This window comes from Talpa europaea (genome assembly GCF_964194135.1).
Source record: "Talpa europaea genome assembly, chromosome: 13".
In the NCBI taxonomy this organism is placed as follows: Eukaryota; Metazoa; Chordata; class Mammalia; order Eulipotyphla; family Talpidae; genus Talpa; species Talpa europaea.
The window spans coordinates 31,998,972-32,026,584 of NC_140080.1; the positions used below are offsets into that span (position 1 = coordinate 31,998,972).

At 46.9% G+C, this 27,613-nt stretch overlaps 3 protein-coding genes across 6 annotated transcripts in view; 2 read left to right on the forward strand and 1 right to left on the reverse strand.

Moving 5' to 3' along the window:
* Positions 1-6,945, reverse strand: part of CDC25C (cell division cycle 25C) — a gene marked incomplete at its 3' end in the record, with an annotated part of 37,518 nt that extends 30,573 nt beyond the window's left edge. Inside the window, exon 1 of the mRNA XM_084252624.1 lies at positions 6,842-6,945. Coding sequence (XP_084108750.1) covers positions 6,842-6,888 — 47 coding nt within the window. The 5' untranslated portion in view covers positions 6,889-6,945. The remainder of the gene's footprint in view (positions 1-6,841) is intronic.
* Positions 6,946-10,074: 3,129 nt separating this feature from the next.
* On the forward strand, positions 10,075-15,454 carry FAM53C (family with sequence similarity 53 member C; the record flags this gene model as incomplete). 4 transcript variants are annotated; one of them, XM_084251745.1, is made up of 4 exons in its annotated part: positions 10,075-10,122; positions 10,653-10,710; positions 13,508-14,292; positions 15,197-15,454. In XM_084251745.1, the coding sequence occupies 4 exons, from the start codon at positions 10,075-10,077 to the stop codon at positions 15,452-15,454; spliced, it is 1,149 nt and encodes a 382-aa protein (XP_084107871.1). The 4 variants fall into 4 exon arrangements, with proteins under 4 accessions (XP_084107871.1, XP_084107870.1, XP_084107873.1 ...); XM_084251744.1 differs by lacking the exon at positions 10,075-10,122 and adding an exon at positions 10,194-10,271; XM_084251747.1 differs by lacking the exon at positions 10,075-10,122 and adding an exon at positions 10,194-10,271 and having other exon boundaries at positions 10,653-10,703; positions 14,092-14,292.
* A 6,043-nt stretch (positions 15,455-21,497) lies between these two features.
* The window catches only part of KDM3B (lysine demethylase 3B), a gene marked incomplete at both ends in the record, with an annotated part of 59,968 nt that continues 53,852 nt past the window's right edge, over positions 21,498-27,613 (forward strand). The window contains one exon of the mRNA XM_084251736.1: positions 21,498-21,698. Coding sequence (XP_084107862.1) covers positions 21,498-21,698 — 201 coding nt within the window. The remainder of the gene's footprint in view (positions 21,699-27,613) is intronic.

Genomic DNA, 27,613 nt, shown 5'->3' on the forward strand with positions numbered 1-27,613 from the left:
TGTGAAGCAATCCGCAGCATCTGCAGCACGAGTTCGATCCCAGGCCTGCCAGGGAGCAACCCACATAGCGCAGCAGACCTCTCCTGTCTCTCCTGCTGCTCCCCTCAGCAGTGCATTTCAGTGGATCTGCTTATTCTGCTCCCCACTGTCTCTCATGAATCCTCTCTCCACCCCACCCGCATCCCGCACCTCTGGCCTTCACCCCAGTTCTACTATGCAAAAACGAAAAAAGAAAACGATTGGGGCGATAGAGAGGGCGGGAAGGAGGGAGTTAAAGGTGGAATAGAAAAGGGGCTTTGATTCGTTTGGGGACACACAACCAGTGACGCCTGACACGAAGGAACTCAGGTCTCCTCCCTCGCCATAAAGCCCCTGAACTTCGTGATGATCCCAACTTGCATTTACAGGTTCTCTCGCCCGACCCTGAGGAGACCGCGGGGTCTACGCGATCCCGACTGAGCCGGCCCTGGCTTACCTCAGGCTGGAGTCAGACTTGTTTTCAGGAGAAAGGGAAGTGGGTGTGGGTCAGATAAACAGAAGACGCAAACAGAAGGCAAGGAAACCTGAAGGAAAGGGGGCCGTTAACCGGGCTGCAACCCTGCGCCAGAACCTGACAGGACGGACGACCCCGCCGCGGCTCCGCGGGGAGAGCCGAGGCCTTGACCATTCAAACCTTCCGCCAATGACCTATCCCTTTCGCCTCTGCGGCGACCGCAGCCAATCTCCGCGCTCCCGCCCCGACTCCCTCAGCCAATCGTGTGGGTCGTACCGTCGAGCCCGCGTTCGGCGAGCGGCTGGATAAGCCGCGAACCTGACGCATAATTGGCTGTGCCTCCGGCCAATCGCCGCGGCCCACCTGAGCGCTCCCTCCGCTCCGCCGCGCGACCCCGGGATATTTAAATAGTCCCATGCTGGCCACCATTGCGGGGTTAGTGTGATACCTGGGAGGTTAGTTTAGGTGGAATGGTGCCTTAAACGTTTCCTTTTCCCTGCTTCCTCCTCGTGTTCTGACTTGGACGTTTCTCTCTTAGTGTTAGTAGCCTCCCGCCGCAAAAGGAGCATTTACTTGCCTTTGCAGCTGATGGTGGGCGCGCGCGCGTGTGTGTGTGTGTGTGTGTGTGTGTGTGTGTGTGTGTGTGTGTGTGTTCGTGTGTGGTCTCTTTCAAGGGCTTTTTTAGTTTGGTGCCGCTTTCAGCGAGCACCGTCTGAGATGCTGTTATGCTTATGTGCAGGAAGGTAGGGCAGTTGAAGGTAAGCTAGGGGAGTTGAATCCTCTTGACACACTCCGAAGGATCCCAAACTTTGGTTACTTACGAAAATTGAAACATTGACTAGGTGATATTAAAAATGACATTTTAAACAAAAAACTATGAACCAGAGATACTTTTGGGGGGGTGGGGAGCGGGAGGGGAGGGGTTGGGGTCAGAATGGGGGGGTTGCAATTGTATGGGGAATATAAAAATAAAATTTATTATAAAAAAATAAATAAATAAAAATGACATTTTAATGTTGGGCATTTGCTCTTAAGTAATCCTGTGGGTGTGGGAGTGGGTTTAGATGAAACAAGATAGGCCAACATTGGATGGTGGGTAACTGGGACTCCATTATATCAGCGCTCTCAAGGCTTACTGTACCTACCACACCCCCTGGGACTCTTGTTAAAATGCAGATTTCCGGCCTCCCTGGTGGCACAAGGGGTTAAGTCTCAGCACTGTGAAGCTATCTGCAGCCACTGCATCATGAGTTTGATCACCCCCAGGGAGGTGACCACATGGCACAGCAGACCGCTCATGTCTCCCTTCAGCAGTGTATTTCAGTTAGTCTGCCTGTTCTGCTCCCCACTTTCTCTTGTGAATCCTCTCACCCCTCCCTCCCAATCCCCACCCCTGCACTTCTGGTCTACACCCCTGCTCCTGTATGCATAAATAAATAAATCTTTATTTTTTTATTTATTTATACACGCACTGGGTGTAGTCAGAAGCTCCGGAGGGTGAGAGAATTCACCAGAGCCAGAGCAGGGAACAGAACAGGCAGATTGACTGCTGAGGGGAGCAGCCTGCACAGCAGGATAGGTCTGTGTGCCATGTGGGACCCTCGCTGATGGCCAGGAATCAAACCAGTGCTGCAGAGGCTGCGGGCAGCTTTGCAGCCCAGTGCTCAACTGCTGCGCCACCAGGGGAGGCCCAATAAATAAATCTTAAAAAAATAAAATAAAATGCAGATTTCTCAACTCAGTGACTCATTTAACAAGCTCCCAGCTGATGCAGATACAACTGGTGTCCTGGAACCATACTTTGAGTTGTGAAGCATTATGCTATTCTTCATATATCTGAAATTTTTTACAAAAAAAAAGTTTAAAATAACTTGGAAGTTCTTTAAAATGCAAGCCCCCACCACCACCACCACTACCCAAATGATGACTCAATAGGTCTGTAGTGGGTCCTAGGAATTATTAAGGTTGGTGTTAACGTGCCCATGCAAATGGTCAGAAATACACTCATAACCCGTGAAAGGATCTTGGTGGTGATAGTGGCTGTGTGAGGTGCAATGTAGTCTTGGGATTTGTCCCATACCCTTTCCATCTGTAGAATCTGCTTCCCCAGAAAGTAGGTGTGTAAAGATAAGGTGCTTGCCATGCCAGGGAAGTCTGAAAATCAGGTTGGAAATTAAGGGAGTATGGGATGAGCTGGTTTCTGTTATAATGACTATAATCACAATTCATGGGACAACTGTGTATTTCCCTGAAGGTGAGAGGTAGAGACAGATGAAGTTGTCCTACAGAAGCTTGAAAAACAAATAGGTTATGGCAGGGCCTCCCTGGTGGCACAAGGAGTTAAGTATCAGCACTGTGAAGCTATCTGCAGCCACTGCAGCATGAGTTGATCCCTGGCCTGCCAGGAAGCAACTCATATGGCACAGCAGACCTCTTCTGTCTCACCCACTGCTCCCCTCAGCAGTATATTTCAGTCAATCTGTCTGTTCTGCTCCCCACTCTGTTTCTCATAACCCGTGAAAGGATCCTCTCACCCGTGAATCCTCTCACCCCCTGGACCTCTGGCATGCACCCCAGTTCTTGTATGCATAAATAAATAAATCTTTTTTAAAAAGCAAATTAGGTTATGGCAAGTGCACACCTGGTGCTTTCTGTAGCAGTGCTTTCTGTAGCAGGTCCCCAAGTGATATTGGTGTAGGTGGTCACAGGAGTTTCAACTAAGTGATTATGGCCCAATATCAAGGATGGAAAATACTAGGATCTGAGTGCTCTCACAAAGTTGCACATCACTATGAAAAATTTCCTGCAACTTGGGCCTCCCCGATGGCGCAGCGGTTGAGCGCTGGGTTGCGAAGCTGCCCGCAGCCTCTGCAGGGCCGGTTCGATCCCCGGCTGCTCCCCGGCCACCAGAGGAGGGTCCCACATGGTGCGCAGACCCCTCCTGCCGCCCGCTGCTCCCCTCAGCAGTGTACTTCGGTCCTTCTGCCTGCTCTGCTTCCCGCTCTGGCTCTGGTGGGTTCTCTCACCCTCCCGCGCTTCTGACTGTACCCAGTGCTTGTATAAATAAATAAATAAATAAATCTTTAAAAAAAAAAATATTAAAAAAAAAAAAATTTCCTGCAACTTAATCCCAAAAGTTTCCAAGATTTTTTTCAAATTGAACAAGTGATACTTGTCCCATATGAATTTTTATAGCTCTGTTTGGTATTGACGTTTTTTATCTCCGACCATTTTTACCTCATTTCTCTCGCACCTGGCTGATAGCAACATACTTGCCTAATTATGTGAAATGTATGCATGCATAGTCTTGTATTTATGCATGCATACAAACTAAAGGTAGAACATATTTTAAAAGAATGTCAAGTATTGTCTTCTATATCTATCTTGACTTCTGATATCTAATTTACCCTTCCTAGAAGAAAGAATATTAGGGAGTTGGGAATTTTAGTGTTTGAACTAAAGATTTACTTTTTCTGTTGGATGAGGGCATAAATACTACCTTATTCTTAGAGAATTTTTGATGAGTCTCCTGACAGACTGTGATAAAACAATGAGCTCTTCCCTTCGCCTTGATCTCGGCCTGACACACATTTGTCTTCGTCAGGTCACAGAGGTAACCAGGACTTCACCCTCACATGCCAAAGAAGAGGATGAACAGCCATCATTCCTGGGATGACCATATCAGGCAGTGGAGAAAAGTCTTAGATTTCTGGGATACCCCTTCCCCCTCCAGCTGTCTCTGGAGAGCAGGGGAGCTGAGGAGTATGGACACTATTCCTGTTACTTCCATGAGTTGTGGACTGAACCCTACTTCTCTCCACTTTGCAAAGCATAAGCTTTAACAGACTAAAAAGAGTCTGAATGACGTACATGTTCCTCTGACTCTGCTATCAACCTAGGCAGGAAATGGAGAGTAGAGCCAATGGATTTCACCCCTTTGCAAGACCTCTTTGACAACGGTCTCCAGGTCTTGGAACTCTCAGAGAATTTGGGTGGGGACCAGAGAAGAGCCCAGGTTGTATTCGCTGCTGAAACCTATTGGAGCAGAATCAGAGATAGGGTCTGGCCTATGATGTCACAATTAAGATAGGGTTCAAGGTAGTAGCCCAAGAACAAAAAGGAAAATGGGACATTATGTAAAAATGTCAAACAAACTTGAACGAAAAATGGCATAAGATTCAATTATAGGGCCTCCCCGGTGTCGCAGCGGTTGAGCTCTGGGTGGCGAAGCTGCCCGCAGCCTCTGCAGCGCCAGTTCGATCCCCGGCCACTGGGTGAGGGTCAGACCTCTCCTGCCGCCCGCTGCTCCCCTCAGCAGTGTATTTCCTCACTCTGCCTGCTCTGCTCTCCACTCTGGCTCTGGTGAATTCTCTCACCCTCCCGCGCTTCTGACTGTACCCAGTGCTTGTGTAAATAAATAAAGAAATAAATCTTTAAAAAAAGATTTAATTATAGTTAGTAATTTGGGGAGGGGTTGAACTGCAGTGGGCTATTTTATACTTGATTAAAGGGCTATAATCTTCCTTTGAAATGAGGCTTAAAACCTGACCTGCAGACTTTTTTTAAAGTCTCAGATTCATTCAATGCATTGCAAATGAGCCAATACTAAGTTAACTTCTTATACTCAATTATTTAACTATAATAAAAAGGGGGTCAACTGGTGGTTAAGACCAAGGGCTTTTGGGCCTCCCTGGTGGAGCAAAGGGTTAAGACACAACCTATGAAGCTATCCACAGCCTCTGCAGCACTAATTTGATCCCCGGCCAGTAAGCTACCCACATGGCACAGCAGACCTTTCCTGTCTTGCCCACTGCTCCTCTCAGCAGTGTATTTCTGCTGAAAAATACTGCTCTGCCTGCTCTGTTCACTCTGCCTGCTCTGAGTGAATCCTCTCACCCCCCATGCCTCTGGCCTGTACCCCAGTTCTTGTATGCATAAATAAATCTTTAAAAAAAGAAAAGACCAAGGGCTTTTAACACCCCAGACTGCATGTTAACAATACCTTTGCCCAGTACATGGGCTGTCACTTAACCTCTCCAGTACTTTCATCTGTTAAATAAGGAGACTGTCACTTATTTGATGTAGCAAAAATGAGAACCCATTGAAAGGATGTAACACAATAAGTACTCCACAATAGTAATTATAGGAAATTTCATGGGCCTTGCCACTGCTCCTTCCCTTTTCCCAGGGGGAAGTATGCTGTAGAGCAAGGAAATGTGCTGTGCATCTCCCCTCCACCACCATTTTCTTAATAAGTACCCCCACTTTTCTTCTACTCTTTCTTAGTTTGCAGACTATGTGGCTCCTTCCTCCTTCATTCCCTGGCTCTGTGAGTAAGACCCCTACCAATGGCTCTACTTTCTAGCTGCTAACACTTATCTGTGTGTCCCAGACATGAGTGGGACATTAGATATTTAGAGAAAACAGATGTCTTTCAAGGGACTTGTTGCTAACTGTAGATAAAGATTACTGCATTATTGCCATTTCCTGATCAATTAAAAATCTTAAACTCTGCCCTACAAAATGATCACAACATGAGAGTACTGTTTAAAACCTCCCCCTTTTCTGTCTTTTTTGCCTGTCTCCCTGAACCTTTTGAGAACTGAAACTCAAATTTACACAAGAGTCAGAAATCATCTAGCTCTGCTCCCACCTCTACCACCTACCGTCTACATTCTCTTCAAAAAGGATTTAAACTTTAGCTGAGATGGGAGGTTGTGGTAGTGGAGCTTTAATAAAAGGTGATTTCCTCTTCTTAAAGAGTAAATATAGCGCCATCAACATCCTTTCCCCATCTGCCTGTTTCCTCCGTCCCTCCCTCCCTTTCTGTTTTAAGGAAAGTGGTCCAGCTGTAACCACCGTACTCCCCGCCCCCCTCCACGCAAGCAACTGAACCGCCTATGATGTCATAATCACAATCCCATTACCTCATCCTGCTTGGGTGGGGGGGCGTTGAGGGAGAAGGAGTGAACAGCCCTCGGCCCTCCTCAGCTTTACAAAGTGTTCTGAGTGACAGATAATTACAGAACCTACTGGGTACAGCCCAGTAACCGTTATAAATCCTAGGTTTATACGGTTCGAGTGGACCCGGCCGCTGGAAAAGGGGCTCTTGGGACTCAGAGTAGGCCCTGTAATCGGCGCTTGGACTACGTTTCCCAGAAGCCTTCACGCCGCGGACGAGTCTTCTGCTGGGGAAGGGGGATCCCGCCGGAGAGGCGGCCGTGCTGGGCGGGATGCGAGGGCAGGTGAGAGGAACCGCGGCTAATTCATTTTCGCGGCCCGCCACGAGCGGGGAGCTCTGCTTGGGCTCTTGTGGGAATGAAGGGCCGGGGCGAAGGCTTTGTTTACCTTCGTCCGACACGGCCTCCCCCGCGGGTTTGGAGATGTGCCTCCATCTGGGCCCGTCCACCTGCTGCAGTATTTTGGAGGGGGTGACTCTATAGTGAGGAAACCACCCTGATCCCTAAATTAAGGCGTCAGCCTCATTTCCGACAGCGCTATGCAAGAAGGACTCTGAGAGAAACACGACGCGGGGCTTGAGCTTCCTCAGGCGCCTCAGAGGGATTCTGAGAACGGGAGTTGGCCTCCCACTCTCCTCGGGGGCCCGTTGGTTTGCGCCGGCGCTTTTTAAGGGCACCGTGGGGCGAACGGAGCGCTCAGAGCTGCTCCGGCCGCGGCCCAGGGAGCTGGAGGAGCCGCGGTAGGTGGTGGAGGGCAGGTGGCGCTGGGGCCTCGGGGCGGGCACCTCGACCGTCCCTCCCTCCTTCTCTCTTCCCCCTCCCCCAGCCCGGCCGCCCGCGCGGCTCGGCCTCGCTGGCCGCCTCCGCCGGGAGAGCACGGGACCCGGTGGGGGAGGGGGGGTGGAGCGCTAAGTCCCAGACCCTCTCCATCCCCTGCGTCCTGAGTTGGCCTCCCGCGGCCAGATGATGGAAGCTAATTGGGAAGAGGCGAGCGACAACCCCCTTGAGCGAGCCCTGGAGCTCCCCCCAACCCCTCCGGGCCAGCGGATGCCCCATGCCCCACCCCGCGGGGACAGGCAGGGGCAGCGGAGGAAGAGGTTGAAGATTGGAGGGGGGGGGCCTAGTCTTTTGCTTCTTCATCGGCGTGGGGGGAGGGGTGCTCCCCACTTGTCACCCCTATCCCCACCAGAGCCATATGGAGGAAGAGCGGTCAGGTCCTCACTTACCTGTTCACGAACCTCCCTACCTCCCTCATGTTTTCCTTCTGTCTACCCTAGAGGTGTGGGGCTGGGACCTGGAGGAGAAGGTCCCCAGGGAATTTGTGACTCTCCTCCCCCTTGGCCCGACTTGGTCCTAGGTTCTCCACGTTTCAGCACAACCTCCACATCTCTGAAACTGGAGTGTCAGGGGTGACTGCTACCCAATAGGAGATGGGGTTGGGGTCCAATCTTTATTTTAGAGGGCTGGTGGTGGAGGGAAAGCCTGGATTGATAGTTAGGCCTGGTAGGGTTGTAGAGAGGGCCTAACGGCCTGCTGCTCTGTGAAAGCTTCAGCCCCGTACCAGTTGTTAAGCAGAGAAGTTTTAACTTGTTTAGTGAACATTCAGAGCTGTTTCTGCCCCTCAGATACACAAAATGGAAGGGGAAGGAAGGCGGGCAAGAGAGGGCTTCTTACACTTTTTTCAATGCCTGCTTGAGAAAGAGGAGGCCCCTCGCGGAGCTGGTTCGCCTTCTTTTGTGTCCTGGTTTGATTCCTTATGGCTTCCGTTCTGTTCCCCCTCTCAGCCTGGCCTGTTTTAGGAAACTCAGGCTGAGAGTATCAGTTGCGTGGTGGTAGTTGCATTGTTCCAATTACCGCCGTGTGTGGCCACATCCCAACAATTAAAATGCAGAAAAACACAAAATCACTCTCTTTACTTGCTCCCAGAGAGGGCTGGGAGTTTGCTGTTTGGCCAAACGCCTCCTGAAAAGCTTGAAAGAGTTTGCTTCACTCCTCCTCAAGGCTGGTCAGCCTGAGGCCTGGGGGTCTCTGGGGTAAAAGCCTGCAGTTAGGTTCCCTTTCTGGTTAATCTTTGAGGGCAGAGTTAAGAAACCAAGAGCAGAAGTGATATAAGCTCTAGCTTCTCCCATAAACAGCTGAAGGGAGCTGGAAGGAAACTGGAACTTAGTTCAGGATGGTAATAATTATGCATGAAAATGATAGTTGACTATAATGATGTTTGACTTTTTCCACACTTTTTCCCCAAAGAAGTCCAAGTATATCCCAGTATATTTCTTTGCTTTTCCTTGTGGCCTCCCTCTGAGATGGGAATGGGGCAGAGATGATTCCTTTTTTGCAAAAATAGTGCAGTCTACCCCCAAGGTCACAGAGGGAACCTTTTTGTGCTTCTCTTGGTATGCGGGTAAGGGAGGTTGGTATCCAGCCAAACAGATAAACTTGATTGCCTTTTTCATCTTAATGATAGCATCACTTGTGGCATTCTGAGGCCTTGTACAGCAGTAGACAGAAGGAGTGAGAAACAGTAGTCTATGGTGAACTAGGGATTTGTACAGGCCAGATGGTATGTTTTTTTACAGTTTGACATTTTGTGTTATGTGATAGATTAAGATTATCCTACCCATTTTACTTATTGCTAAACCGAGGTCAAGAAAAAGTTAAATTATTTCTCATGACTGGATCAGCAAACTGGATCCAAATTTAGATACCTTGATAGTTTGTTCACTACCCTAGTGAAAGCTGCATATACCGTCAGCTGAGCTGTCTGCCTGCTGGTCATTTCTGGGGATAGGCAGAACAGTATTGAAACTCAAGGTTAATCTCCCCTCTTCCTTTGGCTAAGGCCTCTTAGGCAATGGTGTGGTCTTTTGAAACCTGTTCTCCATAGAATTAGTTTACGTCTACCAAAATTGGCGATGATAGTCTTGATTAATTATATTGCTGGTGTTTGAGTCAGATCAGCCTGAAAACTTAGTTGAGTGAAGTCATGGAGTTGTTTTTAGCACTGTGGAGTTGAAATGTAATTGGAATTTCCTTGTCCTCTTTCCATTTTATAAAAAACTTTTACAGTATCTGTTGGAAAACTAATATATCAGCTATGCAGGTTAAAGGAGAACATAAAACCCTGTTGACTCATTGATCTAAAGTACGCTTTCCTACAACCATCTCTTCCCTGTTCCTATTACTACTACCTTTATGGTTAAGGAAAAGGGTACCTCTCTGCTTCTGACTAGAAGATAAGGAAAATATCAGGCTAATCAGGATAAAAGTGACCATTTGGGCATTACTCTGTCTCACTTGAACTGTTTTCAAAGTGGTGCTGGTTTTCTGGGTAGACAGAGCAGAGCATGAACCAGGTTAGGAGCAGCAATTAGGCTTCTAACTCCAGTTCATTTTATTGGCTATCTGGAGTGCCAAGTTCAGAATGTTTCTGAGGCTATGTTAAGGCTTAGCAGAAAAGAACTATGATCAACTAATGATGTCTGCCAGAGGCCTGGCATAGGGATGCTGTGGTATGTGTGCCATGCATTTTCCATCTCTGGACCAGGTACATGTCTAATATCACTTGGGGCTGGTCCCTCTAATTGGCAGACTCAGCAGGCATGACTGGAGAGGGAAGTCTCAATGGTGCTAGAATGGTGCTGCAGTGGCAGAAGACGGCTCACGAGTGAGGTCTGGAAGAACAACAGGGAAGACATCCATCATTTGCTCCAAAGTGTGCAAGTCAAATCCTGGGGAGAATCATGATAACCCTGATCACTGAGCAGCTACAGAAGCAGACTCTGGATGAGCTGAAATGCACACGCTTCAGCATCAGTCTGGTAAAATACCAGTCTTCCTGCTTCTCCACGGCCCCTTCCCCCTTTTTTCTGAGGCTGTTTGTTGCTACTACTTCACCCTTAGTCCTGTGCTGTATGAGTCATGGTACTTGTACTGAAAGAGCCCACTAATGGCTCAAAACCCAGCCCAAAAGGAAGGGGGCAGGGATTTTTCCACTGATAGAGAAGGGACACCAAAACTTGGGTGGAGAAGGGTTTGAGAAGTTGAAAGGTGGATTATTTTACTAACTTCGGGAAGACAAAAAGAGAATACTTTGGAGCCCCTAACATCCCTATAGCCCATGAATTGCAGGGGTGAGCTGAAGAGGGCTTCCTGGAAATCTGTGTCTTGAACCTGAGTCATGGATATTCTCTTTCTCCCAGCCTTTGCCTGACCATGCAGACATCTCCAACTGTGGGAACCCTTTCCAGCTTGTGTCTGGTAAGGCATTATCTGTCTATATATATGTATGCTTATGCCTTCATCCACACATTTCTGTTGTTGATTTTCAGTGACGGGTTTTCAGTAACTGGCCTTCCTCTACTGCTTTTTTGCTAGGATCACCAGAGATTGACACTTTTTTTTTTAATTGATTTCACCCATCTCTTTTTACTTTTTTAAAAAAATATTTTATTTATTTATGTATATAAGAACTGGGGTGCAGGCCAGAGGTGTGGGAGGATGAGAGGATTCACTAGAGACAGAGTAGAGAGCAGAACAGGCGGATTGACTGAAATACACTGCTGAGGGGCGCAGCGGGTGAGACAGGAGAGGTCTGCTGTGCCATGTGGATCAGCTCCCTGCCCGGGGATCGAACTCAGTCTGTCGTGGTGGTAGCACTGAGCCTTAACCCCTAGGCCACCAGGGAGGCCCTGAGATTGACACTTTTGTCATTTACTGCCCCACCATGGAAGTTGTCTGTTTAGTTTACTTTCTAACACTATGAGGATTTTTACAATCTAATTTTTGAGTAGGTAGTACATTTGCATGGTTCAAAAGTTAAAAATTTTTTTTTGTTCAAAAATGTGAGGATCATTTCTGTTCTTAAATAGCAAAAAGTTCATACTGAAAAGTCTCCATTCTTCTGTCTCCTATCCTCTCAGCTCCCACCACCTCCCTAAAATTAACTCCTGTTACTTGTTTATTGTCCAGCCAATCAGATTTTTTTTAATACAGATAGAAGCAAATAGAAATGTACATTTTTATTCCCACTTCTTTAACACAGAAGTTTCATGCCGTATATGTTATTCGGTACTTTTTTTATTTAACTGTAATATAGCTTGGAAATGTTTCCATTTCCATATGTTTTGTTGAGTATTTCTTTGTTTTATGTAGCTGCATATTATTGCATTGTAGAGATGTACCATAGTTTAACTGATCTCCTATTGGTATACATTAGATTACTTCCAGTATTTTGTTATGACACATAAAACAGTAGTGAATAATCTTGTATTATGTCATTTTTCACATTTGAAATTCTATCTGAGCTATAAATTCCTAGATGATAAATTAATCAAAGGGTGTGTGATCATGGGGACATTCAGATGGATGCATTACTAGTGCACAACCCCATGCTGCTACACTAGTCTGCATCTCATTTTCTGGGGTACCTGGCAAGGAAAGTGAGTTGGCAGAAGTATCTTCATTCAGTGTCTTTCTTCAGTTTATTAAATACTTGCTGAGAACCAGGAATTGTGCTATAAATACATGGTCCATGTCCTTGTGGATATTAATAAGAGGCAGAACTGTTGACCAAAAATGTCATGAGTTCTGCACCAAGTCTGACTTCATACACTTGTCAGTTCCAAATATCTAACCCCTGCAGATTTCCAACCAACTTGCTAGAGGAGTAGATCCTTTGTCCCTTAATGAGCTGCCTTCCCAAAGTCAGTTTGGGTTAGAATGCAGTGAGTGAGAATCATTTCTTTTCAATCTCTTCCCCTTTCAGCCCTTGGTCCTTAAATGCAAAAGTTATTTTTTGGATTTAAGAGAAAGCCTAAGGAAGGGGAATCAGTGTGCATGGGTGACCAGACATAGGACATGAGCAGCCTGAAGTTTTAGGGTTTCCCAAGCACAGTTCCACCAGTAAAGGCCTTCTACACCCTGTTTGCCCTCTCTGGGAATAAAAGTGATCTCTTTCCTGCTTGATACCTCCTTACTCCTCAGCAGTCCTAAACTCTCCTGTCTTGTTGCTGTTGACATGAGAAGAGGGAAAAAGCTGAGGGAGACATGGGCCCGCTCTTCACCTTAGGCTAGAGACTGAGGAAGCAAAATTAGGCTAGGTGGAGAAGAGTGAGGGGTGAGCAAGACACACACATTTGTTCTCTGGACTCCTTTTACTTCTGAGAACAATGGCAGGTAATATATGAGATTATTTTTCACTTTCAGGTGGTTCCTTGTAGTGGAGACAGTATAGCAGAAAGGCTAAAAGATGTAGCCTTAGCCTCAGACAGACCAGGGTTTGATCCTGCTGTGTTCATGTGATTACTGTATGGCTTTGGGCAAGTTACTGGACTTCTCATTTGTGAAGTAGGGATAGTAATGGTACCTACCTTATGAGATTTTTGGAAAACCACATAAAGTGCTCATTACAGTGTGTGACACATAGTAAGTGCTTAAAAATACATTAGAGGGGCCTCCCTGGTGGCGCAAGGGGTTGTCTCAGCACTATGAAGCTATCCGCAGCCACTGCAGCATGAGTTCGATTTCTAGCCAGGTTGCTAACCTACATGGCGCAGCAGACATCTCCTGTCTTGCCCACTGCTCCCCTCAGCAGTGTATTTCAGTTAATCTGCATGTTCTGTTCCCCACGCTTGTCTCTCCCCTACACCTTTGACTTATACCCCAGGTCTTGTATGCATAAATAAACAAATCTTTTTAAAAAATACATTAGAGGGCCTCCCTGGTGGCGCAAGGGGTTAATACACAACCTATGAAGCTGTCTGTAACCACTGCAACACAAGTTCGATCGAAGCTGTCTGTAACCACTGCAACACAAGTTCGATCCCCGGCCGGCCAGGGAGCAACCCACACGGCACAGCAGACCTCTCCTGGCTCGCCCGCTGCTCCCCTCAGCAGTGTACTTCAGTCAATCTGCCTGTTCTGTTTCCTGCTCTGGTGAATCCTCTCACTCCCCACACCTCTGGCCTGCACCCTTCTTGTATGCATAAATAAATAAATCTTTAAAAAAATTACATTAGATGCCATTAATAATATTTTTATTATGCTTGCCTTCCAGAAGGTGCTTCCTGGAGGGGCCTACCCCACTGTTCCTGTGCCGAGTTCCAGGACAGCCTCAACCTCAGCTACCAGCCCTCAGGCTTGAGTCTGCACCTCAGACCACCCAGTCGGGGAAGCTCTCCACAGGAGCAGCCCCTTTCCCAAGTCCTAAGCCCTGAGCCCCCGGACCCAGAGAAGCTTCCTGTGCCCCCTGCCCCTCCATCCAAGAGGCACTGTCGCTCACTCTCAGTGCCCGTGGACCTGTCTCGCTGGCAGCCGGTGTGGCGGCCCGCCCCCTCCAAGCTGTGGACTCCCATCAAGCACCGGGGCAGTGCTGGAGGGGGTGGGCCGCAGGTGCCTCACCAGAGCCCCCCGAAGCGGGTCTCCAGCCTCAGGTTCCTCCAAGCTCCCAGTGCCTCTTCTCAATGTGCCCCAGCCCACAGACCCTACAGCCCCCCTTTTTTCAGCCTGGCCCTAACCCAAGATTCTACTCAACCCTGCGCTGCCTCCCCCCAAAGTGGCTCCTGGGAGAGTGATGCTGAGTCCCTATCACCTTGCCCACCCCAGCGCCGCTTCTCCTTGTCACCCAGCCTGGGTCCACAGGCAAGCCGCTTCTTGCCATCTGCCCGGAGTTCCCCTGCATCTTCCCCGGAGCTGCCATGGCGACCTCGAGGCCTGCGCAACCTTCCCCGAAGCCGCTCACAGCCTTGTGATCTGGATGCCCGCAAAGCTGGAGTCAAGCGGCGCCACGAGGAAGACCCCCGGCGGCTGCGGCCTTCCTTGGACTTTGACAAGATGAATCAGGTGGGACCAGTCGGTCAAAGGAAGCTTGGATGGGAGTTAGGGGTATTCGGTTCTGTTTTCACACTTGTGCCCCTCTCTAGCTCCACCCTCCTGTCAGGGCCTCCCCGGCTCTCCTTTCTGTTATAAACTCTCGAGGGTGATCTGTCATTCCAGTTTGCCCAGAAGCGTCATGGTTTTTAGCACTGAAACTCCCATGTCTTGTGAAACTCTTTGGACCTGAGGGTTCCAGAGAAACTTGAGTGAGATTTGTGTCAAACCTTCCAACAGTGATACCAGATTGTCCTGTTAAAAGCACTTGCCCTCCTCTTGAAGAAAGCGTAGATCTCAGAGGTCCATCATCAGTGCCCAGCCTCTACTTATGAGCAAGGATGGTTTGGCCACTTGCCCTTCACTGCTTCAAGTGCTCTGTGAGGGCTTAAAAAAAATAGGCTGCTGTATCCCCTGTTTGACAAATGTTTTTTGATTTCCTAGTGTGAGTGTAGTTGTTGTATACACTTGCCTACTTTCTTCATACTCTTCTAGACACTGGTCACAAACCTCTTGGAGAATTTATTCACTTATAGATTCATTCAATCAGTAAGCAAACATTTACCTATTGTGTACTAGGGTCTCTGCACTTGACAGTAGAGTAGTGAAATAAGCAAGTGACATTCCATCCCACATAGAACTTATGTGACCTCCTAACCTTGAATCTGATCAAAACTGCGGGCTCTTTCTTTAGAAAACTGCATGTACACTGAATTTTCCAAATTTTATCAGGGAGTTCACAGATATCACCCTTAAAGCCTGGACTCCTGCCTTCAAAGGTAACCAAGAGGGACACAGAGAAACACAGCTTGGACCAGGGTGTTTTGGGAAGTTAGTGGCTTTCTTTGCCTTCTTAATTTTGTTGTTTATTTGGCAGAAACCATACTCAGGAGGTGTCTGTCTCCAAGAAACAGCCCGGGAAGGCAGCAGCATCTCTCCACCGTGGTTCATGGCCTGTAGCCCCCCACCCCTCTCCGCTTCCTGCAGCCCCATTGGGAGTTCCTCGCAGGTGCTGAGTGAAAGCGAAGAGGAGGAAGAGGGGGCCGTGCGGTGGGGGCGACAGGCACTGAGCAAGCGGACACTGTGCCAGCAGGACTTTGGGGACCTGGACTTGAATCTGATAGAGGAGAACTAAAACTGAGAGGCTACTTCCTGGGGCCACACAGACTGACTCTCTTATGGCTACTAACAAGTGTCGAGGCCCCAAGGCCAGGGGCCCAGCCTGGGAATGGGGGTGAGTGGAGGGCTCCGACTCAGGGCAGCCGGAAATCTCGCTCCAGGAAGCTCGACCATGCCGAGAGACTGGCCGGGACAAGATAAACGGAGCTGGTGGCGGGAGGGACAGCCCCAGAGCAGACCCTTCCCATGGCGGCCCTGAGTGTGAGTATCCCTGCCACTGGAAAAGCAATGGGCAGGGAAGGAAGGGGTCTGCTGACCCCAGCTCGGGGAATTTCACTAGCCCCTTTGCTTCAAAGGGCACTTGTGTCTTAGAATTTGGCCAGGGTGGGGGGTTCATTCAGCCTCCTCAGAGAAATTGTGTGAGAGTGTGTGTGTGCATGGGAGTGTACTTGAGAAAAGGTGTGTTTGCGTAGCCTTAGGGAAGGAAGGCAGTTGCTCCTTAACAGCAGAGCATCATGATACCCCCAGGATCTTGTTTTCATAGACAGCAGGCTTGTTCAAGGAGTCAAGAGGAGGGCACCATGTTTTTCTTTTCTCTAACTAGTTTTGGAACCAGGCTTGTAATCCATAAGCACAGGCTCTGCAAAGGATTCTTTTTTGGGGTACAGCAGGGTATTTTAAGTGCTGTGACCTCAGTTTATGGTCTTTTCCTCAGGCCCACCCCCTTTCTATTGCATAGATCCTAGTGTTGGAGGCTGGAGGGAAATCTACATATTGATTCTGAGCTGTCCTTTTTTTCTGATCAGATTGCCAAGGCTATATACAGTCTGCCTCTCTTGCTCTAAGTACATGCAAATGTGGGCATCTGAGGCAAAATTGAAGGGCTCCATCATTTTTTCCCCTCTCTACTAACTGGACCTTTTCTCCCCTCACTGTTCTGATATTCAAGAATCAAAAACAAGGTTGGATGGCCCTTTTTAGGTCTTTAGCATCTATTAAGGCCAACCTGCAGCAAGAGAAGTGGCATTCAGTCCCCAACAGGCATGGGTAAGCTCCCCCCAGCACTGCCCTTTGGAAACAGGCTATAGAGAAATCTATTGTTACAAGATCCAGATTTTCTGATCTGCTTGAGAAAGAGGAAGGGGATGTCAGCATTCACTAGTTTGCTTGTCTTCCATTCCTGCCAGGAAATGTTTATTTGCCTCTAATTGGCCCTGAGAGACCTCAGGGAGGTTGGTGCTCACTAAGGGATTGGCTGAGGACGTTTAAAGCAAAGACTGTGAGAAGCAGCTGGGAGTTTGTTGTTGTTGGATTGAATTTCCTTTTTTGTTTCTCACCCACAACTTGAGCCAGGGCAGCAGGTCCCACAGCTGCAGTGATGGGGTAAAAACTTGCAAGAGTCTAGGTAGGGCTGATACCAGTGGAGATGCATACTAAACCTGCTGCCATAATCACTTGCAAGGCATTGTCCAGCTTTGGTTAGACCCTGCATAACCAAATTGGACCTGCCCTTACTGTTCATCCGAAGAAGGGCATTTTTTCACTTCAATTTCCCAGGGTGTCATAGGACCCAGTTCCTCATGTTGGGAAGATAACCAAAAAGTCTGTTGTTTTCTTCCTTGTGGAATTGAACCTGTCGTTTTTCCAGGTCCTCAGATAGGAGCATCATGGTGGCCCTTTCTTCTCAATCCTCTGGCACTCAAAGGTTCTACGCTTCCAGGGCTCCTCCCATCTCCTGCTAGTTACCATGTATTACCGGGGAGCTACCAGGTCTGTAGGGGCCTGAGAGAGGCTCTTGAGAACCCAGGGAAACTGAGCCCAGGAGTTACCCATCCTTGGTTTCATCCTTCCCCTGGCTCTTCTCCTTCTTTAGGCCATAATTTCCCTGGTGCCAGCTTCTTTCCTCCTGGGGCATCCTCATCCCTGGGCTCTCTGCTGCAGATTGGCTGTGCCAGCTTCTAATAGGCCACTGGCAATGCCAATAGGGTCTCTACAGGCCCTAAGCTAAAGAAGTGAGGGCAGTAATTCTGCCTCCACCTTGACTTCCCCAAAGCCCTAGGGTACCATCCTTGGGGGAGAAGGTCTATAGATATCATATTTGAATTCCATTACTTTGAGACAGAAAATTTAAACTAGCTGAAACTATCATCTTGCTTCCTGATCTAAGCACCTGTGGCCCTGGGACAAGCCTTTTCAAGAAGTGGTTCATTGTGCTTTACACAGTAGATCTATTCCAACAGTTCTGTGTAAACCAGATGCAGTTTTTCAGTGCATTTGGACTGCTGACCATTTAAAAGCAGCCTGTGATTGCTTATTTTGTAAAGCAAACAACATCCCTCTACTTTAGCTGTTTTGACTATTTGGATTTTCACATATTGGGCTTACCCAGAGTGGAGCACACCTCTACAGGGCTGTGATTGACACTGGGTAGACATCTGCATCTGTGTTGTGTGTGTGGTGTGGCTGACCAGTAGGTGAGTATTCCTGCGTGTGTGAGTGAAGCCACTCCCAGGCTGGTGCTCTCCTCCTGTGCCCGGTGACTGCCCAGTGGCAGCTCCAGCTGCCCTTCACTCCCACCTGCTGCCAAAGTCCCTGTGCTAATGGGATTACAAATACAAAAAGTGGAAAAAATTTTTCGTAAACTTTGTTTTATATTAAAAAAAATCCATAAGTCTGTGTGTGTTAAACATGAGGTCCTGCCTCTGTGGCTGTGTTTGAAAAAATAAAGTTTTATTAGAATAATCCATTTTCCCAAGCAATCTTCTGTTCTATAGTGTTTTCCCTTCACAAAGAAAAACGAGGGAAGCAGGGAGAAGACAGCCTAACTCTTTCAGCCCCTTTCTCTAGGACAAAACTGGGCCTTGGCCTTTTGAGGGCTGTTTCTCATCCCTAGGCGCTTTGTGTACTGGTATTCCATTGGCCAGCCTTGTGTTAAGAACTTGGTTATTTATGGTGGTCGATTTTGGTCTCTTTCCTGTACTTTTTACCCATCTTCTTTTCCCCTGCTGTCACTCTCACTTCCAGCAGGCTAAAGTCAAGTATTAATACTTGACTTTAAGTATTAATACATTCTAGTTTATTAATACATTAAAGTATTAATACTTGAAAGTATTAATACATTCAAGTATTAATACATTCTAGTTCCATGAGAAGTGCTTGATGGTACACTTAGGAACTGTTCTGCATTGGTTTGTAGACTTTCGCATGTGGGGAGAAAAAAACAGGTTGAGAAACATGACCAGGAATCTTTCTTCTAAAGAGTTTTCACATGTGTGCCCTGGAGAGATGGAGATTTAGTCAGATTCCAAAGACTTGGGCAATCCTTCCATCAAAGTACTGCTTTTGGAAAATGATCCTAGCACCAGTGCTGCTCTTTTGTACTAGAAGAAGGTATTTTGCCTCATGCTTCAATTTTGTAATATTCCTTTCCTGAAAGAAGCTGTATGGCTTGCTCTCTTTCTTTAGACCTTTCTTGTCACCCCACCCTCCCAGTCGCCTTCAGGCAATGTTGAAATTTGCTCTTGAAGCAAATAAAATGGAGATTCCCCATTTTATGATATTTCACTTACCCTTTTTAGTCAGTTGTTTTTTCTTCTGGAGTGGGGCGGGGTGGGGGGTTGCTCTTTAGATCTACCCACACTTCTCCCTACGTTAGCATTCTCCCAATGCGTGTTGGTGAAGTGTGTAGTTGCTTAGAGATTCACACAGGAGTCTCTGTCCCTAAGGCATAGACTTTTTTGTTTTGTTTTTACCAGTTGTGGTACTGACTTGCCAGGCGGCAAGAGTCTATGCTTAGCTTCCATTTCCTGCTTAAAATTGGTGGCACTCATCACTGAATACCAATCAAGTATGCAAGGAAACAGGAGCAGCTTGACTACCTGGAGCAGAACCTTTGAGGTGGTGAAAAAACACTGTAGAAAGAGTGAATTTTCACCTGCCTTCAAAACAAGGGAGGGGCTTTGGGGTAATGGAGCAATGGATGTGATTAAAGAAGCTCAAGATTAAAGTTTTTCTTTAAAATTGCTGTTTGGTTTCACCTGCTATTTGAGCGGGGCTTACAGTTTGAACATCTAAAATGACAACCCCCCCCCCCCGCTTTTTTATCTTTCTCTTTTGTTGTTGGGGTTTTCTGTTTATTTTTTGTGAGACCAACTATGATTTCATTTATCATTCCTAAAATCCCGAGAATCTAGAGAATAATGTAAACTCTCTGAGGCCAAGGATTTTGCTTTATTTAGTGTTGTGGCTCCAAAACTTTGAAAAGTGCCTGATAAATATGTTGAATTTCGATTTTTTGCCTTCCCATCCCAGAACTTATGCACATTTCTGTTTCTTCTGCAGAAGTAATCTTTGGGTACTGGGGCAAAAATTAGAACTCTAGGAGAAAATCCCAGCAGTGAATTTTCATAGAAAAGCTTCAAGACATTTAGATCTTGTGTGCATTCATCCTTGTTTTCCTACCAACTACAATTTGTGAGCCATGTGCTTTAAGAGGTATCTGTTGGCCCAGAAAAACATTCTGAATCAGGCCTCAGGTTGGCTATGGCAGATGGAAGTTCCAAGAAATAAGAAGAGAACAAGTCGAAGGAAATGTTTCCTTGGCATGCTCTTCAATGTTGGTGCTAAAAAGACTTCCCTAGATGTTTTGTACTTAAAACTAAAGTCAATAGTTGGTGCTTTCTCCTACAAACTTTGCTATGAGGAAAGTAGGTCAAGGGTAAAGACAAAGTTATAGACAGGAAATAACTGAATAGGCACATAAACCTTGCTGAAAAGAAAGTTACTGCTCTTTCCTGTTGGTAGGGCAGATCAATGAAAGAAATAAACCACTTTTGGGGTAGTGATCATAGATTATTTCTAGATTTTTTTTTTTTTTTTGGTTTGTATCACCTTCCATATACGTACATACTCTGCATCCATAAGACCACAGAACTTGTTCAAGTCTCTAACTTTACCACCATTAATGACTGAGATTTCCCATTGCCTGGTGTGAGTAACAATTCAGGCTAAAAATTCATTATCATTTTCTATAGTTGCTTTTCTAATAGCTATCAATCTCCCATGCCTGTATTAAACAATAGGAGTGGTGGGGTTTTCTTTGCCCTCATCCGCTCTACTACCTTGGTAAGAAGACACGCTATTGAACCAGAGAAATGAATTTCTTTACCGCTGGTCTCTTTATAATTTCTCAAAAAATGAATTGAGAAAACCTGGATTTAATAACACTGGGAAACTAGTAAGGAGAAGAAGCTCAATAGGAAAGACACTCCGATGGTTTAAGTCAATACCAAGATGCTGGAAACAGGTTGGCCTTCAGCCAACGGAAAGAGTGGAGTTTTCTCATCCGGAAAGAGTGGCGTTTTCTCATCCAATGTCTTTGATACATTGGCCAATTGGAAAGGAACCTATGAAGAGCTGATAATGTAAGATGGGATGGTGCCATGTTATGGGCTATTGAGAAAAACGATATTATGGTTCCATGGAACAATGTTTCCTTAGAGATGACAAGAAAACTTACTTTCGGGAAGGAATTCAATAGGGAATTGGGGCACTAACTTCTTAGCTCACAACATCCACCTTCTAGCTACCTAGCCCCTAAGTCCCCACCCCAATAAAACTTTGCTGTCCGAGAAAGGTAAGTTAACGCCTTTTCCGATACAGGACAGCCCCGCCCGCCAAAGAAAGTTGGGACCAGGACCGTGCCTTGGGGGGCTGAAGGACCCGCCCCCTTCCCCACCCCGCCCGAACTGCAATTCCCCTCCCCGCCGCAGGGGGCACTGCAGGCCCCGGGGAGATTGGGGCGGAGCGCTGCGAGGGGCCCGGAGCTGTCGCCCCGCTCCAGAGCGCGGGGGGCGCTGTGCGGGGCCCGGGCTGCGGCTCCGCTCCCGGCCACGGGGGGCGCTGCGCCGTGCCGGTGGTTGGTGGTGGCTGTTGGGGGGGGTGGGGGGGAGCGGCGGCCGCGGGTGGTGCGGAGGGAGGCCTTGCGGGCGGATCGGGCGCTCGGCGACGGAGGTGGTGGGAGGCGGTGGGCGGGAGCGCGGGTCTGGCCGGCCCTGGCGATGGCGGACGCGGCGGCCTCCCCGGTGGGCAAGCGGCTGCTGCTTCTGTTCGCGGACTCGGCGGCCTCGGCCTCGGCCTCGGTCCCCGCGGCGGCAGCGGCGGCGGCGGCGGGCGGAGATCCGGGGCCTGCGCTGCGCACTCGGGCCTGGCGGGCCGGCACCGTGCGGGCCATGAGCGGGGCGGTGCCCCAGGACCTAGCGGTGAGTGGCGGCCGAGGCGGGCACTAGAGGCCGGGGCTGCGGGGCCTGCGGGCGGCCTCCCCGGGGGCCTTTGTGAGGGGGCGGTGGGGCGGGGGTGACCCAGTTCCGCGCCCCCAGATCTCTTCAGCGCCCCCCGCCGGCCCCTCTGCACCCCCGAGCTCTGGCCGGCATGGCTTCCGCGTTGGGGTGCGCGCCCCGGTTTCCCCCGGGGGGCGGTCAGGGCGCCAAGAGCTGCTGCCTCCACCGGCAGGCCCCGCCTCCGGAGCGACCCCTTTCTCGCAGCCGCCCCCCCCACCAACACGCCTTCCGAGCCGGCGCCTGCACCCCGGGCTCCCGGGCCCCTCGGAGTTGGGCGGGTGCTGCCGCTGCCAGCTGAAAGGCGCGGACCTGGAGTCCCCAGCCGCCCCCGGGAGATCTGCGCCCTGGGCCATTCCTCCCGTGGTCCCGCGTGGGGCGGGGGTGTGGGCAATTGTGGGAGGCACCGAGGCTGCAGTTGGAGCTGCTTGGGGCTTTTTTATCTGGCAGTTACTTCCTCCTTGCCTGAGACGGGATCAGCCTGGCGGTCTCCAAAAGGCCAGCTCTCGGGACTCTCTCCCGCGCCTCTCTGCGCTCCTAGGTGACAGGCGCTGCCGTTGTGGCTGTTTTTGATAAGTTTGAGGTCGGTCTCAGCAGCCGAATGGGGTTGCTGGGTGATGCATTTTTGCTCCCAACTCGGCTACTCCCCCCAACCCTAGAGAGGTTTTGTTTTAAAACTTTGTTTTGTGGCTTGGCCGCTTTGGAATACTTGGTGTATTTTGTGATTAAAGTTAACTAGCTAGCATTCGGGACCATGAAGTGTTATTTTTGTGAAGTGAGGCGGCAAAACTCTGTCTTTGAGCTTTGGCAAGCCCCTTTAGTTCCTCATTCTGATAGCGGCTCTGGCTTCTGTGCTGAGATAAGGCTACGAAAACTAAGGGGGATTTTATTGGAATATAATAGATCAGCAGGCAGCAGGTAAAATGTCTTAATGAACTTGCTTGCACCTGCGGATATTCGATTCGCTATAAACGGGAACGCATTTTGTGAGATGTGAGTGATAACTGATGGTTTCTGATACCCAATTTTTGTATCTATTGATCAGTGGTGGTCGATCTTCCCACACACCAAATACGCCAGCTTTATGGGTTGTTTGACTTGCTTCTGCCACTCGAGTTGACTCGCTTTCATCTTACTCCATCTTTCTCTAAGAAAAGGCTGCTTTGCCATTTATAAGGCTACAGGGGGTCGAATTTGTAAAAAGATGTCAGAAATACAAGGTGGGTGAGGGTGTTGATTAAGAAGGGGATTTTTGTTTTCTTAAGAAGATTACTTTCTAGGTTGGGCTTGGCAAGAGTGTTTCTTTCGATCCAGTAATTTACTCCCTTGGATGCAAAACAATCTTGAGATCCGCCATTATATGCATACATTTTGACCAAAAAAACCTAGTCTGCCCTCCCTTTTCAGTCGGAATTTTTTGTTCTAGTTGTTTCCTCCTTCAGGTGAATTGCTAATGAGCTCTGCATCTGAAATGGCTATCAATTCACTTTGTTGTTTGCTGGGCTCCCTGAGGGCAGAGGTTTTTTAATCTCACTGAGCTGCTGGACACCTATGCTAAACACTCAATTATTTTACCACCGGGCTCATGGAATTGGTTTCTCAAGCCAAGTAAAAAGTTGCAGTGATTCTTGGAAATTAAACCAAAATGTATATTGCAACTTAGTTGCACACAAACATGGAGCTGTATGTGTCTACAAGCAAACACAGATTTAGGTTTTAAAAAGATACTTAACGCTTGTTTACATGTGTATCAAGGGACACAGATGAGAAGACAGCCACAACAAAACTTCGAGCCTTTAGAACTTTTCATTACTTGCACAATTGATCAAGAATTGCTGTTGCTCTGATAAGGTTCTATTAATGACAGTGACTAGCATAGAATCAGAACCGGCCGTTTGTTTTCCTTTTTCATTAAAGAAATTTCCTTTGGACTCTGGGCATGTGGGCCATTCCAATTTGCACCACACTTCGTAGTAAACACAACCGTCTTCCAATCAAAAGTGTTCTTCCTGTACTCAAGGGTGGAGTTTGCGAGCAGCTGGCTTGTGATTGGGCAGATTTTCATTCAGTTATGTTTAAGATGTTTTCAGGCATGCTTGGTTTTGAGTAATGCATAGCAGGGCGCCCCCTGTTAAGGAGAAGTAATTGAGGGTTGAATGAATGAGTTTTTGAAGTGATTGAAAGCATTTCTTGATTTTAGGCTCCATTATATCCTCTTTCTACATCCTTTTTCATTCCTGAAATCTTTCAAAATATAGTCCTGATACATTTAATGAATCCTTTTTTGGAAAACAGTACAAAAGCCATGTGCTACGGTAACATGAAATGGGAAGAAAGGATCGGGTTCCTGACAATTGGGAATTTTGTTGATATGGGTTTGATAGGTGAGCATCTTCATCATCAACACTATGCTAACAAAAACTGAAATTTTTAGATAAAATAGGAAGACAGCTTTTTTTCCTCTCATGGGAAATACTAGCCTTATTCATATTTCAAAATAGTACTGTTGTGTTTAAAAAAAAAGTTTTGTTGCAAAATTAGTTCAGTGAATTTTTAGGCATTTAACTCTTCATGTCTAATTTTGTGTTCTATTTGTGCTTCTGAATCATTCTTGGCCCATATAAGTTGCAGAGATCTTGAGATGGTCACATGCATACTTATGGTAGATATAACAAACACAGACTAAAAAAATGTAGATTTTTCCCTTTTTTGTTTAAAAAGCAAAACTTAAATTTCGTTAAATGTCAGATAACCATAGATACACAGAAAAAGCTAATAATCTCCATTTTGACCAGCCACTTACCATACTTACTTGGAGTCTGCCCCCTCCTTTTTTTTCCCCAGTTAGTATTATACCCTGGGCGTCATTACCTGTAGATCTTACTCATCCTTCTAGATAGCTACATTGTATTCCATAGACTGGAACTATTGTTTATTCAATTGTTGCCCCTTATGATTTTTTTTTTTGTTTTTTATTTGTTGCCCCTTATGTTGAACATTGAAGTTATTTAAAAATATTTTGGAGGGCCTCCCTGGTGGCGCAGCGGTTGAGCGCTGGGTTGCGAAGCTGCTCGCGGCCTCTGCGGCGCTGGTTCGATCCCCGGCTGCTCGCCGGCTGCTCCCCGGCTGCTCCCCGGCTGCTCCCCGGCCACCGGAGGAGGAGGGTCCCAGCCACCAGAGGAGGGTCCCAGCCACCGGAGGAGGGTCCCACATGGCGTGCAGACCTCTCCTGCCGCCCGCTGCTCCCCTCAGCAGTGTACTTCGGTCCTTCTGCCTGTTCTGCTCCCCGCTCTGGCTCTGGTGAATTTCTCACCCTCCCTTGCTTCTGACTGTACCCAGTGCTTGTATAAATAAATAAATAAATCTTAAAAAAAAGTTAAAAAAAATATTTTGGTCCTACAAAGAATGCTGCAGTTTATATACACGTACATATGCCTTTATATAATCAGGGTTTTGTTTTTGTGGTTAGCCATGCAGAGTGAGAGATTGCTGAGTTAAGTATAAATTTTTTATTAAGTAAGAAATGTGCCTGGGTGTTTCCTAATACAACTGTAGCATTTCATACTCACCCAGCAGTGCTACCATGTAGTGCTTGTTTTCCTTTATCCATGCTGTCACTGGTGTCATCAGTCTGGCAATTAATGGGTAAAAGATGTATCTCACATTTTCATGACTACTAGTGTTTTTTGTCTTTGCTTTTTATATTTATTTTGTGAATTATTTGTGCCCATTTGAAAAAAATGGGAGTTGTCTTCTCTGTGCAAATTTAATGCATATTTGGGATATCAACCCCTTCGCCTATCAAGTAAAGTTAGGTGTATTTTCTCAGTTGTCTCTGACTTTATGGGTTGCTTTGACACATAGAAAAGTAAAAAAAAAATTATATCTTATGTCTTAGACTTTTCTATAAATGTTCTTCATGTTTTCTTTCTAATATTTTTGCTTATTCTTCCCTTAGATCTTTGTCCCATATGGAATATTTTTGTAACTTTTTTTCCTACTTAGTAATCAATTGTGGCAGCACTAATTTTATTAAATCATCCTTTTCTTGCTATATGGTAGAATTAAATGATGCTTTTAGTAGCACTGGTTTGTTTTAAATTTGTATCTTAACTATCTCACCTGTACAAACTTGCAAAAGGGGTGAAAGCATATCTGCTTTAGTTTTTTTTTTTTTTAAAGATTTATTTATTTATACAAGAACTGGGGTACAGGCCAGAGGCGCGGGAGGGTGAGAGAATTTACCAGAGACAGAGCAGGGAGCAGAACAGGCAGAAGGACCGAAGTACACTGCTGAGGGGAGCAGCAGGCACGGCAGGAGAGGCAGGAGAGGTCTGCCCCGCCATGTGGGACCCTCGCCGGCTGGCCGGGATTGAACCAGCCCTGCAGAGGCTGTGGACAGCTTCACAGCGTGGCGCTCAACCCGCTGCGCCACCAGGAAGGCCCTGCTTTAGTTTTTTATCCCTTAATTTTTCATCTTTATCTGGAGGAACGGTGGGTTCTACATTACCTCTTTCCTTTGATTTGAGATAATGTAATAATTGTATCACTGTCCTGGCCAGTAGCGTGTTTCTTCTATCTGGGAGTCTTCCAAGAGGAGTGAAAGCCTATCTGCCTCATTTTTTTACTTCCTCTCCAACCTTTCTTCTTTGTCTCCTGATAAGTAGACTTTAAAATACCTCTCTACTTTGTTTCTAGATAATGTAATAATTATAGTCAGATCCAGGATTGCACGTTTCCAGTATGCAATCCATTATGATTCTCAACTTACATTCAAACAAACAAAACTTTAGCCCTAATTGAAATGAGAGCTTAAGGCTTTTTTTTTTTTTTTGAGAGCTTAAGGCTTTTACTGATTATTCTTAAGTGTCTTTTTCTCACTAAAATTCCAAAAGTTAAACAAAAATCTGAGTGATATCATTCATCTCTGATGTTCTGTTTATAAAATAGAATGTTTTTTATTCTGTATAGTTTAGAGATATGTACAGTATTTAGAGAACTCTGATTAAAAATGAGGTTGTGCAAGAGAACATATTGTGTATGAGTCCCTCCCTCTAAGCACACTTTTCAACTTAACTCTTGTCTTAGAGAGCAGAAGTTCTATTTTTTTTTAAGTGGTCTAACATTGAAACACATCCACCATTGAGTTTTTCAGACATTCATGTCTTTCGTATAGTTCATTTTTTTTTAAAGTTTGTTATGTGTGTGATTTTTATTAGCTGTCTTCATTTGTCTTTGTATTCCGCTTACTTTAGGACCTTGTAATGTCCACTGTTGATCACATTTTATACTGCTCATTTTGTCCAGCATCATCTTCTTTACTCCACATTCAGATCTCTCCTTTTAACTACCCATTTGTTTCTAAGAGTTGCTAAGCTATCCAACTCCCTGGGACTCATTCCCTCCTTTAGTACTCACTTGCCTTCTTCTGGTTGATTTAGTTTCCCCTCTACCCCCTAAATGGTGGGTAAGAAGCATGGCATTTTCTGTTAGTGTTTTTTCTTAGCAACAGCTGGGGTGGGTTCCTATAGGCTTTGCATCCATAAAGCCTGGGGGACAAAACACCTGTTACTGCTTCTCACTTTTCCAGTGTCCTTGACAGGTTGGTGGTTTTTTAAGCCCTCCCCACCTCCTATCCCTACTGTCAAAGTGTCTTTTACTCTTGTTCTGTTGATGGGTAAAATCTACCTGATTGTTTGGTAATGACTCCTATAATGTGACCTCTCAATTTCACCAGCACAGAAACTCCATCTTTTTATGTCTTCAGGGGTAATCAGACTCTGGGGGACTGAATCTCTCTAACCAAACTCTCAGGAGATTGATTTGTAGATCCACATGTA